At 44.1% G+C, this 13,479-nt stretch overlaps 1 protein-coding gene across 2 annotated transcripts in view; it reads left to right on the top strand.

Moving 5' to 3' along the window:
- Window positions 1–6,282: 6,282 nt before the first annotated feature.
- Window positions 6,283–13,479, top strand: part of SPTY2D1 (SPT2 chromatin protein domain containing 1) — a 23,452-nt gene continuing 16,255 nt past the window's right edge. For both annotated transcript variants that reach the window (XM_082761801.1, XM_082761800.1), the window contains exons 1-2: window positions 6,283–6,429; window positions 12,556–12,670. In XM_082761801.1, coding sequence (XP_082617927.1) covers window positions 6,370–6,429; window positions 12,556–12,670 — 175 coding nt within the window. In that variant the 5' untranslated portion in view covers window positions 6,283–6,369. The remainder of the gene's footprint in view (window positions 6,430–12,555; window positions 12,671–13,479) is intronic.

Genomic DNA, 13,479 nt, shown 5'->3' with positions numbered 1-13,479 from the left:
GTAAAGAAGATGCTTTGGCTCCAGAACAATATGAGAAAAATGTACAATCCATTTGATCTGCTTCAGATGCCACAACCATCTGCAACTGCATGTGGCAAACACACATTTCTCAGATTCACAGGCATGTATGATTGCAAAGAGCATTGAATACTTTCAGTAAAATAGATAAACCTTTAGTATGCTCTTTTTGTTATTTACTTCTCTCCCAGCAGCTCTCTGTGCAAAGAATTCCTCCTTGAAGACCCCGGGGGACTCAAAACCCACAGTCAGGCGACACAAAGCCTTTCAAGGCAGGAGAACTTGTGTGCAAAAGTGCCTGACAAGCAGCCAATATGAACAACAACGGTTGGCACCAGAAGAGGGTCACAGATGCTTCTTTGAACATGCTATTGTGCAATATCGCCACACGGTGCAGGCTCCAGCTGCTGCTATTGGAAAGACACCAGCGCCATCTGCCTTTGTAAAGCCAAAGGAAACCCGGGAGCACAAATAAGGAGTAAAAGTCCTGTAGAGGAGCTCATCTCCCCCTGCGCTTCGGGGACTCCCAAGAGTAGCGCCTTAAATTCTAAACTTTGTCTTTGCAATATCCACCGTTGTTCTCAGTTCTTATAGCTTATATGTATTTTTTACTGTCGGGTAGAAAGCACAACCTTGTGTCATCAGTCATACGAGCTGGCAGGCAGATATCACCACACTTCATCCTCCTGGGGCTGGAGGTTCGGTGTGACACAGGGACCAAGAAGGACTCCTAGCCCAGTAACTACAGCCAGCACCAGCACATCTAGCGCTGCATGCACATGCACGTGCTCTCCGCTGCTCAATGCTGCTAACTCGTGCTTTCTGTGCAGCTGAAACACCATTTTCTCATACTCAGCGTTTGTATTCCATGCAAATACTTTGTCTCTTAGTCGGGAGCTCAGATGAAATGCAGACAGCAGCTTTTGGTTCAGGGCAGCTCCTAGGGCAGAGAGCTTCCCAGCACTGAATGAGGGATCAGCTGGAAACTGCTCATTGTGTTGGGACAGTTGTCTCTCAGTCTGGGTTTTCTTATCTGGGATGCTGTCCCCAAAGCCTCATGACTCTCCAGCAACCCAAATCAGCCCAATCCTCATCATGGTGGAAAGCTCTTGATGCTCTGCAGCCTGTCCTACGTGTGCTGTTTGATTTCCTGTTAATGCTATAGCATCTGGGCACGAGGTTTGCATGTCAATGTTCAAATAACACTTTTTCATGTTTATAATGATGGCATGGTTTTGCTTGTTTGTTTTTTTAGCAACTTTTAGCCACTTTGGAGAGGAGAACATTCTTATAAAACAATCTTTATTTTGCATCTAATTTCCATAATTCTTATGAATAGCTACCTACTATCTATATAGGTGTACACCACACACTATAGGATTTTTGTCTATTTCCCATATATTTATTTTTGTGGATTTTTGACATGTTTAAGCAACAGTCACTTTTGAGATATTTAAGCTAACTAATCTATTAAATAAACTAAACTAAATTAAATATAATTACTTTTTTTTTTTTTTTCTATTCTTATTTCTCCTCTGGTTAAGAGAACACTGCAAATACTTTGCAATGCCTCTAGCTGTTGTTATTCAGTATAATTATCCTAATTTTCTGGCAGACTTACTTTTTTTTTTTTTTTTTTCTCATGAAGATGTTAGTATTTTCATCAGTAATGTCCTGATTTGATAGGTGGTCCACAGGACCCCATTCTTTCCTGTTATGATGCTTGTTCATCCATTGACTTTAGGGTACATTAATGCTCACATGCAGTGTCAGAGTGCTGCAGGGCTAACCTAGTCATGGAGGAAAAAATGTGTTTGCTTGCACTCATCTCCACACCAAAAAGTCTCGCAGGCTTCATTTAGAGCATGAAGCTGAAAACTGTCCTGGAAAAAAATATATATATATACATATATATATATATTATAAATTATGTTTTTGAAATTGCTCTTAAAGACCAGTGGAGATTGTTTCTTGCTGTCTTGTATGTTTCTATCCCCAATGTACAGCAACAGAAAAGTGATGCTTTGTGATTGCCCTGGATTTGAAATATAAACATTTCAGAGCACTGATAATTTCAGAACACCTACAGAGGAGTTCATGTTCTCTAAATTTAGTCTGTCTGTCTTGCACTCCTGTGCTAGGAAGCTGTGCCACTTCCATGACCAGCTGACCCATTAAACAATGAGCTGCTTGAGTTAAACCTCTCTCTCTGACCCATTTAAGTACCTAGAAAATTGAAATGAGTACCAATGAGATTACATTGTCTACAATAAATCATGTTAAACAAGTTAATTTCCAGCAGTGACTAGGTAACTGCTCCTGTGTATAGCAGAAAAGCCACCGATGCAGATATCTTGGTTTTAGGAAGCCTTCTAACGCTGTCTCCCATGACCAGCTGTCTCATAAGCAAGTCACAAACCATGAATGGACAACTGGGTGCAAAAATGGATCTATAGAATATTTAGCAAGAGTAGGTCATTAGCTTGGCCAGACACATCAAGCAGAATTCTGCAGGAGCATTTCCACAGCACCAACTTGATATTAAAAAAAAAAAAAAAATCGGAATGCAGAAAAGATAAACTGCTTACCAAGCCTGCTGGCTGGGAAGGGCAGCAAGTGTTGGAGGACAGGACCTCAAGGAACTTGGCAAAGTACAGTCAGGGGGAAAATGTGATTCAAAGTACATGCTTTCACTCGCTACTCTTGGCAGAACTGCCGTCACAGATGCAGGTTGTGGAATTACTGGTCTGATAGCATCACAGTACATACTTGGTGGTTAGCATGGATCACAAACTGAACAGGAGCCAGCCACGCCACGCCACCACAAAAAACATCAAATAGCACCGGGGGGTATATATATATAAAGGAATATTGTTTGACAGGCAAACGAAGATATTCTTCTGTTATGCCTGGGGCTAGCAAACCTTTGGTTGGTGTACAGTATTCTGCTTTGGCTAGAATAGCGATTTAGAGGTTTTATGAGGAAATATTGGTGAAATTGGTGTTTACTCCTAATGAAGGGGTGTCCTGGTACGGGGTCCCTGAATAGCCACACTGTGTTTCTGAGAGGGAGGGCAACACGCTCATCTGCTGAGAAGGCTTGTGGGCAACAGGTCTGGGTTACATGCTCGAAGCAGCCTTCCCATGGTGCAGCTAAGGAAACGGAGGGAGGGATTACTGTGGGGTACGACATCCTTGTTTTGTTAGTTTTCAAGCGCGGATTAGACATGTATATGTCAAAAATGACCTACACATAATTGATCCCGCTTTGGGGGCAGTAGGAAGGAAGGAGACACTTCCCAACCCTGTTCTTCTGATATTCCTGTTTGGAACTGAAGGTCATAATTTAAACACCTAAGTTAGATGTCTAAATTATACATTGTGAATACCAGCTAATTATCAAGGCTCTTGCTTTCTATTTCTGTTAAATATGTCATTAAGAAAAAATCTTAGTAGTCAATAATTTAAATCCAAAGCAGCTATAATGCAGGCTGGCATCATGCTATGCAAACTCTATTTATTCAAACCTGTGTTTTCCAAGTCCTAGGCTTCTTTTGAGCACATACTGCCAGCTCCGCTAACATCTAAAAGGCTTATGATCTAGAGACCTGTCTGCTGGACATTAGGATGATCAGGTTTATTTAATAAAGGCTTTATTGGAACACCCATTTAACTTACTGCAGAAAGGATGATGGATGAGAAGGGGAAAGAGTAACACACAAATATTACTCATTCTGAAGATGCTAAATCTTAGGCTCAGAACAGTCTTTGATATTTGACCTCTGCAGATGGCCTGTAATTAAGACTCTAATCCTCTAAACACTTAAACACACTTGAAGTTAATAGGATTAGTCACATGCCTGAAGTGTGCATGGTGAGCAAAACTGTTGTTGAATACAGCTGATTAAAAAACTTGCAACAAAGGCAAGTTTCTGGTGGAATACCGTCTTATATTTTCTAAGTGTTTTCAAAGCAGTTCTAAGTGATTTCCTAATGTGATGATGTTTAATAAAAATAAAACTTAACCAAGTTGTAGCTTGAAAAAGTGTTGTACAAAAAAAATAAAAAAATAAAAAAAATAAAGTAAATCAGTCTGAACTTTTTCAGAGGCAGAAATTATATGTTGGGGGACATTTGAGAGAGGTTATTTTGGTTTTCTGGATGAGGCAGGTCTACACTCACTGAATTTTACAATTCTTGCAAAAGAAATTTGAGACTAAGCATGCACAGAATTAGACAGATCAGACAGTTACAAAAAGAGGAAAAAACATTTTCTCATTTTTTCTTTAGCAGAAATATCAGTTTGGCTTAAAAGCACACAAGTTATTCCTTCGCTGTTCCTGACAGACTAGCTGTTCTTGGGAATCCTGGCCAACTTAGTCGGGATAAGATTGTCACATTGTAAGTGTATGAAAAGATGACGGAAGAGCAAGTACAACTGGGGAAGTGATTTAAGATATTGCAAGGACAAAGCTGTAGGCATACATGGCACTGAGGTTCCCATTCATTGTTGCACATCTGCCAGAAAAGGAGATTGGAGCACAAGGCATTGTGCTGGTGCATAACGTGCTAGATTTTATTTTTGTTGCCATTTACACCATGGGTGCAATCTGGGAATCCCAACACAGCTGAATCATTTGTTACCACCCTATAAAGTGCCTTCTGCATACACATACACAGTGACGTTATGTCTCCCATCAGTAATGTAGATACAAATCCCCTCTGCTAAAGGATGTGTGGTACCACAGTATTGTCATATACAGGAAGAGGTAACAACTGTGGTTAAAGGTTTCCAAAAAGTGGCACACGGCAAATAACTGCAGTACCATCCTCTGGCTTGCTCAAAAGTCCTCTTTTCAAGGCAGGGAGAGATTTCCTACACTTGCCCTCAGGATTACAGTCAGCAGAATGAAGACTGCATTTAGCCAAGTATTCCTGCCAACTCCAACACAGACCAAAGTAAGCAAATAAAAAAGCCCAAGAGTAACAATCATCACTCTGTCAATACTGTTGTTGTTATACAGGAATCTGAGTCACACTAAGAGGCCTCTCAAGGAAGGGAGCAGTTGAGATACAAGAAATTCAAGACGGAGCAGGGAAATTCTGATTAAAGCAGCATCACAGCAGAGATGAGGTGGCAGATAAGACCACAAGAATATGGCATCATAACCTTATTGACAGTATCATGGGGGAAAACAGAGCTGAAAAAGTGAGAAACATTGGTAAACCACTGCCTGTAAGGAAAGACAGACTAGAAGGTCTTAAACCAAAGCAATACTTAAGATGAAAATTTAAAGAGAGTAATAAAATAAGGAGGGCGGAAACCAGAAGATGTAATCTAGGTCTGAGTCAATTAAAAAGACAGCACAGCCTGGTTCTTACTGGGGTCAAAAAGCAGGGGGGAGAGGAGAGAAAAAGATGTTTTTCCAGGGTGAGGGGGTTAAACCAGGGCTGAAGCAAAGCGAAGGCAGTGGGAGGTGAGTGGCGCAGACCCCACCAGAGCAGGCCCTGCAGGAGCAGCTCCAGACCTCAGGCTCAGGAAGCCCAAAAACACCGAGCCGAGCACTGCAGTGCCTCACTGGGGCAAATCATCCCCTTCCTCTCCCCACTCAGGGCCACACTGGATGTCTTTACACAGAGCTGCTGTGGGCCTCAAAGCGGTGCCCAGAAAGGAACTTCAGATGTGGAAAACGTGACGTGACAGCGGGAACGAGGCAAAAAGGAGACTGGTAAAGGCCGAAAGCTGAAGGAAATGAACGCGGGGCATTACAAAGTAGTATCGAGGCAAGTGACAGCACCACTGAAACCAACAGGAGGAGGAGGAAACGTGAAGTTGGAGGCACGGAGAAATTTCCAACCTCCGCCCCGTCAGCAGCGCGGGGGGAACAGAAAGGGAAGAGCCCGAGAAGCCCCGGGCAGCCGCGGGCTCGGAGCCACACGTCAGGTCAGAGAGGAATTCGTGCCGAGACAGCAAAACGACAAGAATATAGCTCCTACGAGAAGCAGAGGAACTTTTATTGTTCTATTTATTTATTTTTAGAGCAACCGAGGCGGCGAGGGGCCACTCGGAGGAGGGGGCACCCGGCGGCCCCCACCGGGCCCCCGCCACCGCCTGAGGTACGGCCCCGGGCCCCTCCCCCTCGAGCCACGGTTCGCGAGGCGATGCGCACGTCAGGGCGGAAGTGACGCGCGGGCCGTGACGCCGGCGCGAGGCGAGGCCACATAAGGGGGGGAGGCGGCGGCGGCCGGAAGCGAACGGCGCGGGGCGGGGCGGGCGCTGAGGGGAGCGGAGAGGCGGCGGCGGCGGCGGCGGCGGCGGCCTCGGCTCCGGCTCCGGCTCCGGCCCCGGCCATGGATTTCCACAACATCCTCGTCATGGCCTCGGAGCAGCAGGGCCTCAACGCCGTGCCGGTGAGCGCGCGGACGGGGCCGCCGGGCCCTTCCCTTCCCTCCCCGTCCCCTTCCCTCTGGGGGCGCCGAGGCACCGGGCGCGGGGCCGCTGACAGGCGGCGAAGGCCCCGCGGGGCGCGGGGGGTGGCAGCCGGGGCCGGTCCCGGGGCCGTGCTGGGGTGGGCGGCCCGCAGCGGTTGGCGGCTTCGCTGTGGGGCGGGTGTGGGGCGGGCGTTCTGGCCGGCCGGTAACGGGAGGCACCGAGGCCGCGGGGATGGGGCTGCGGATGAGCCGCGTGCCGCCTGGAGGGAGGGCCGGGGGCCTCCTGCTGCGCTGGCATCCCGGGTTGCGTTCCTTCGGCAGGACCGAGCCGTGTGTGCTTAGGTGCTCGGCAAATATTGGCTTACGGCAGGCACCAGCCAGGGAAACACTTGGGCTGTGTGTTCTGTCACCAGGCGTCAGGGTTCTGTGCTTCAGTGATGAAAGCGGTGTAAATGAGGGCAGGTAGAGGTGTTTAGCATAAAAGGTGGGGGACAGGATTAAAAGCATAGCCTTTACTTCTGACACTGCTGACACAGGCACCCAAGGATCGAGGTTTGTCTTGCACTCTCTGTCACTACTTAAACTTTGTTAATGTTCACCGGTGTTGTGACCAGTCACTGGTGTGGACCAACCACATGGTAGGTACACAGAATTCATCAGATCCTGCTGTGTTTTTACATCTTATAAAACATATTTTGTATATGTAAAAGGTATACATTTATATACTTCATATGTATATAATTTATATGTATATAATACATTTATATACTTCAAATGTATATGCTTCATATACATTTGTAAATGTATACACTTGTAACATATCTTTTGGATTTAGTCTGATCGAGTTTGTCTCTGAATCTACATAGAGATGTTATTTGTAGCATAAATAGGAAAATAGCAACTACGTAAACATGGTAAGGTATTTAAATGCCTGGTTTATTACTTTTAAAACTTTGTTTCACAAAGCTGGTTTTGGGTGGTTGTAGTAAAATTTCAACCTCTTCAGTTTTCTCTTGCAGTTCTCAGGTGCTGCACCACTCTTCCCTGTCACAGAGTTATGAATTACGATGATGAATTGATGAAACATCTGCCATGCTCCGTATCCCAGATATTGTGCTAGGGGAGGCAGTCCTACCCGTTGTGCAATGGGTGAGGAGGGTTTTGTTACTGCTTTTAGAAAAGGCAGGATTAGGATTTACCTGATTAACTCATGCAGAGGGAGTGCAATTATATGCATAGCTGAAGCAGGGTTAGTTTCTTGCCTCTCTTACATGTTAGTGGTGCAGCTTTTAACTATCAGATGACCTTGGTCTCCGAGAAAAGTGGGGCTGTGCTTGGCACTATTATCTGCAGCTGTTGGGCTTCAAAAGAAGGCCTGTGGAGGTTTTCTGATCTGTCGACATCTAAGTCACTCCACTAGAGTAAAACTAATGCATAGAGTTCATTCCTATAAGAAGCATGTAAGTAAACATACATATTTTTTGATTGAAATACTTTACAGACAAATTATACAATTCACTGGTATGTAATATTAATGGGTTTCTAGAAATGTTGATTTCTGCGTTAATCAGCAGATCCCTTGAATTTCCCTTTGAGGAGTTTAAAAGAATCAGTGCACTGAATTAAGTATTCCATGCTTACTGTAATGAAAAAGAGTAATACAAGTTATGTATAAGTTGACTTTTTCTATCGTTTCTAAGAAATAATATGATCCTGTATCATAAAAGAGGGACAATATTGCATCATGTCATTGTAAAAACAGCTCTGCTTGTTCATCTCCCAGTGGAAATAGGTTAGAAAGGAACACTGCTGAAATGAACCTTCCAGGGCCCTACTAATTGCATCAGGTTGGGTTTCTAAATAGAGAAATAACTAAACTAGTGTATTAATGACGTGTCACTAATAATCTTCAAATCAGTAGCTGAAAAATATCTCTTTTTCTCATGTAGCATTCGGGGGGGGTGGAAGAGGAGGAGCTTCAGTATTGTATCTTGTTGTGTTTATATTTGGCTGTTGATCACACCTGCAGTGTGGACTAGCTTTGGTAAGACATGATACCAGTCACGACTGTTGAACTTGGTTCGATGTAAATCCTGCCTGGGCACCCCCACTCTTCACAGTGAGATTGGTACATGCTGATATGGGGCATAACTGATGTGGTGAAGCACTTTGAGGTCTTTATGGAAGATACTTCTAAAAGTATGAAATGAAATAACAGTTACATAAAACCAGAAAAAGCATATTTACGAACTCAGTCACCCTTTTATTTTGTCTTGATTCTGCAGTCATTAATAATTTATTAGAAACAACCTCACCTAGGTCACTGTTCCTTTTCACAGCGGGTGAATCAGTGGACAGAACTTGAAATCTGAAACAGATTTAACCACAGAGAGGTGCCCTGAAACTGAAACAGCTCATCATCCACGTCAGCACTGTCTGAAGTCTGGCTTTAAGTTGGCCTGATGCACAGGAGCATGCATCCTTACAAAATAACCTCTGCTAAAACTGACAGATACATGCAATTATGGAAACTTGGTTTGTGTTTCACTCCTCACAGTAAATTTCCTTAAAAATGCAGCAATTGTAAGTATTTGGGAAGAAAAACCACAGCAGAATCCTGAAGGTTGTTCAGAGGACCAGAACTTGTTACAGAGCTTTCCCATGACACTGTAATTTACAAACTACTGAACACTTGCCTCCAGGCAGGAGGAGTCCTTTGAGAGCTAGAGAAAGGGTGGCTGTGAAGCATGGATCGCAGTTGTGGAATCGGGCTCCTGTTCCATCTGCAAACGCTTATGTGGCTAAAACCTGTCTCAAAACAGGGCCTGGCAATGCTTCGTGTGCTGTATCAGTGCCCATGAGGACAGCACGATCTGTAGTAAAAAAGCTGGCACGGGGTTGAAGAGGGCTTTTATTTAGCAACTGGACTTGATGGTTAAGTTCCAGGCTCTTACAAGCACTGACTAAAAGGTGTAAAACTGAGTTTTCCCTATTCTAAACTCTTTCTACATAAATGAATGAAAATGGGGACCACAATACACCACATGAAGGAAAGAGCCAAGTATGCCTTTTTCCTGTGTGAAGCAATATTCAACAGAAGAAATTTGTGTGTTTTTTCAGTTAATGGTTCGGCTTAGGTCTTGTGACAGCAGTTGCAAAATCTTCAAGTGACTTTTTTTTTTTTTTTTTTTTTTTTTTTTACACTCTTTCATACAATCGGTGACCTTGTTGAGTGGATTTGGAGAGATGAGAACAGCTGACAGTTCGAATGCTCTTATTGCTACGGTATTTATAAGGGTGGTTACAACCTGCAGGGGATGATACAAATTGAAGGGTGCTTGGTAACTGCCATTAACTGTTGTAACTCGGCGTTCATAGTGGTAGTTGGGGAAGCATTTCACACGTGTGTGTGTGCCAGGAGACAACAGCTGCAGAGCGAGCTAAGGTCCGCAGAGCAGAGGCAGTGGCCATCCAAGTGAGGGCTGAGAACCGACTGCTCAGCGGGGAGCAGCAAACATGGGTGTGGGGGGCTTTGCCTGCACTGTATGTTCACAAGGGCTGTGGTGAACTTGCCAGTGTAAAGAGTGTGTGAGACAGCCTGTGAAAGCTGCCTGTCCTTGGTAGCACAAGTGGGGATTGCCTTCAGCTCAGCTGTGCAGGCGCAGAGCTGCTGGCATGTGCAGGCGCTGTACAACAACGTGGGATGGTGCAGAATCTGTCACTTGTCTCACAGGGCTTGGGTTCAGAGGCAGGCATCGCTGGCTGGGTGCTAGTTCTGATGGGACAGGTGGGGAGTCATGACAGGGTTCACACAGGTAAAGGGAAATGAGAAACCTCAGGGGAGAGCTCCTGCAGGAGTACTGTTCACTGACAGGAAGAGGCTGTGTTTCTCTAGGGGATGCAGTTGAAGACAGGCACTTCCGCAGCCTTCCCTTTATTCTTTGGCTAAAGCAGTGCCCGTTCTGTCTCAGCAGTCGGCAGTGAGCCATTACAGGTGCTACCTGGAGAGTTAATCGCTGTTTGCAATCTGAGAAGGGCACTGTTCTGGGATAGCTTGACCTGCTCTCTTCTATGGCTAACTGTTTGTTTCCCTGTTACTTAACCACCTCGGCGATAACAAAGCCAGGCAGTGTGGCTGCTGCTGCCCAGCTGCTGATGTAGTGACGTGCGCTCACTTAGTTGGGCACTTCTACTGAAAGTCGGGTATTTATAGGAGGTTGTGGAGCACGTGCATGCTTCAGTGCTTTTAAGAAGACCAACCTTAGCATGTTATCGTACACATTTTTAATTGAAAGTGCACGACGTGTGTCAACAGCAGTGGTGATTCATGGTACAGAGCTTTCTGTACTCGTTTATGAAATGCTTAGCTGTGGTTTCAGCTGTTAGTCAATATTAAGTAATGCTGCTGCCAGGAAGACTTCAAATCTTGAATTTTACACAATTTCTCATTTAGTGGCAGTGAGAAAGCAGTGTGTCTGTCTGGCTGCTTCACAAACCTGCTCCTGGGTAGGACTGTTGGTTGTAGTGCAGCAAAACAAAGCCTGAAAACTGCTTCCCCATCACTTTAATTCTTTATAAGGCTTCCTAATGGGATAGATCAATCTACGTTAGTCCCTGCTGTCTAGCAGTTTTCAAAAGTGCTCCTTCTGCCTAAAATTGTTTTTAGAAAATCTTTTCTTTTGTCTTTGTATTTAAAAATTGTACAAGTTGAATAATTAAACCAAGTTTTAACAAATGAGATTACCAATTGTGAAACATGCCATGTTTAACTTAGTACAACACTGACTTATGCCAAAGATCAGTATACTACAGAGTACCTTCAGTTGTTCCAAAGGCACTAATTTGCTTCAGTATCCTTAAGAAAGGATTTTCTCTGGTGATGTGGGGATTGCTTTGCCTCTCTGTCTTTTCCAATTTAGAATATGCATGCTGGATTATTTCAGGCCACAGAATCAAGGGTAAGGTGAGCAGAAATTGAGAGGAAGTCCTGCAGTACCGCTGAGGTCTCCTCAAACATGAGGTCTTTGCAATAGCTGTGGTAAACGGCATGGAAGAAATGGGGCTGGAAGGGGGAGTGACTCGGCTTCCCTTGAAAAAGTGGGGCCCTACTCCACCCATCTTCTAATCCTTTAAATGGTTCTAGCTGTCATCATTGAGTCTAATGATTTTGATCAAAAGTAACCAAAATTGTTCAGAGCTGAAGCTTCTGGAGTGGTACAGGTTTCCCAAATCAGTTCCCAGGTTGTGGCAAATGCTCTTGTGCATAGAGGAGTTTCAGTAACAGTCGGGTTGTAGTAGCTCATTCCTCATGCGCTGAGGAAGCATGTCAGGGTACAGTACTGCAATGTAGAAGGATGCTGTAGCTTCAGAGTTTTAGTCCCTTGGAAATTATTAAAGGTGCCTTCAGACAGCTGGTATTGGAGCTGCCCTTCTTGGAGCCAGTTTTGGCTGCATTTGAGTCTCTGCACCTTGCTTCATCGTATCTGTATGCACAAGGCAATACATGGCGTTACATACTGTGACATCAGGTAATCCTGGTGTTTCTTTGCATGGTGCTGTTTCAGTGAATCAGATTAGACTTAGGGCTTCCATTGTATGTTACTGAAACCTACAGAAAGCTGTGGTACTTGCTTGTCAGCTTATTGTCCTTTAAATACTTGGATGACGTATCTATCTTTGCTAGATATTTTCATGTCTTTAACTTTCATAATTCTGTACAAGGCTTCATAAGGCTTAATTTACCATGTAGGTCTTGTCTGGGCTTATAATAGGCTTGTTACCAGAACCAAAACAAACAAAAAATAGGAAAGAAAACTCAAATATTTATTTTCTGAATTTATTCTGCTTTCTACCTGCTTCTAGACTTAACTGGCATCTATCATATTTACCTTGGTGAGTGTATGTGTCTTGTTGCTTTTTCTTCTCCAATTTGTGGGGAGATGTAAGAAGTCTTTTCTGTCCCATTTATCATTCTAAAGCTCAGCCTCGTGATACCCAGTACGCCTGTGGAAGGGCATGGCTGAGTGGTGCAGCTGCACTAGTGCAAGTGTTGGTTACATTTTTGTACACCTCAACATTTCTGACATGTTTATTTGTTTGTTGCAGAAAAGATACAGTTTGGCTGTTGGTCCTCCCAAAAAGGTTCCAAAAGTCAAGGGTGTCGAGTCTGCAGCAGTACAAGCATTTCTCAGACGGAAGGAAGAAGAAAAAAGAAAAAAAGGTAACTGCTGAAGCAGCCTGAAATATATCCTGTGGAAGACTTTCATTGACTCTTTGAGACTTTGACCCTTTTTACAGGGCTCTTGCAAATAGGGTTTTACATTTGCTTCTGGAATTCATGCATATAACTGCTGATGCTGAAGGATAGCCAGGGGAAAAGTTAGGGCCAAGGATGTTTGCATGCTTTCCGAAGGATTTAAACGTTAATCAGCTACACTGGTATTTGCTGGTGGAGACCAAGAAGTAACTAAGGTGGAGAGAGATTTCAGGAAAGCATCCTGAATTTTTGTTAACATTACTTTGAAATATTGTTTTTGTGTCAAAACCTGGTAAGAGTTCTTGCTGTTGTTGCCTTAGTCTGCTCTCTCAATAAAGCCCGAATTTTTAAATTGGTGTGGCAAAAGCTTTACCTAAGCCATGCCGTGTTTTTTTTCCATTTTTATTATAACCAAGTCTGATGGACAGGGTGGCCCAGGATTGTCTTTCTCTCCTGCGCCAGTTGTAAGCCAGCTCCTTATCCCTGCTGGCAGATCCAGCCAGAAGCAAGACTGAGCATGAAACACAGCTGTACTCACAGTGTACAGTCATGGCCATTGACAAATAATGTAGGCAGGGCATGGTGCCTTTACAGGTACCCATATGAAATGCAGCATGAGTAGCCCAATCCAGTTTCTAGGAAGTGATGCTCAGAAACCCCTTTTTCCCAGGTCTTTCTGGTATTTTGCCCATATCCATGCCATTGGTCTGTCTAGTACGTAGCCCTCAGATGTCATTTTATTCACTAGCTAGTTCAGCATGAATTTTGTATGT

Source organism: Aythya marila, assembly GCF_965140915.1.
Source record: "Aythya marila genome assembly, chromosome: 5".
Lineage (NCBI taxonomy): Eukaryota > Metazoa > Chordata > Aves > Anseriformes > Anatidae > Aythya > Aythya marila.
This window is presented reverse-complemented; position numbering and strand designations above follow the sequence as displayed.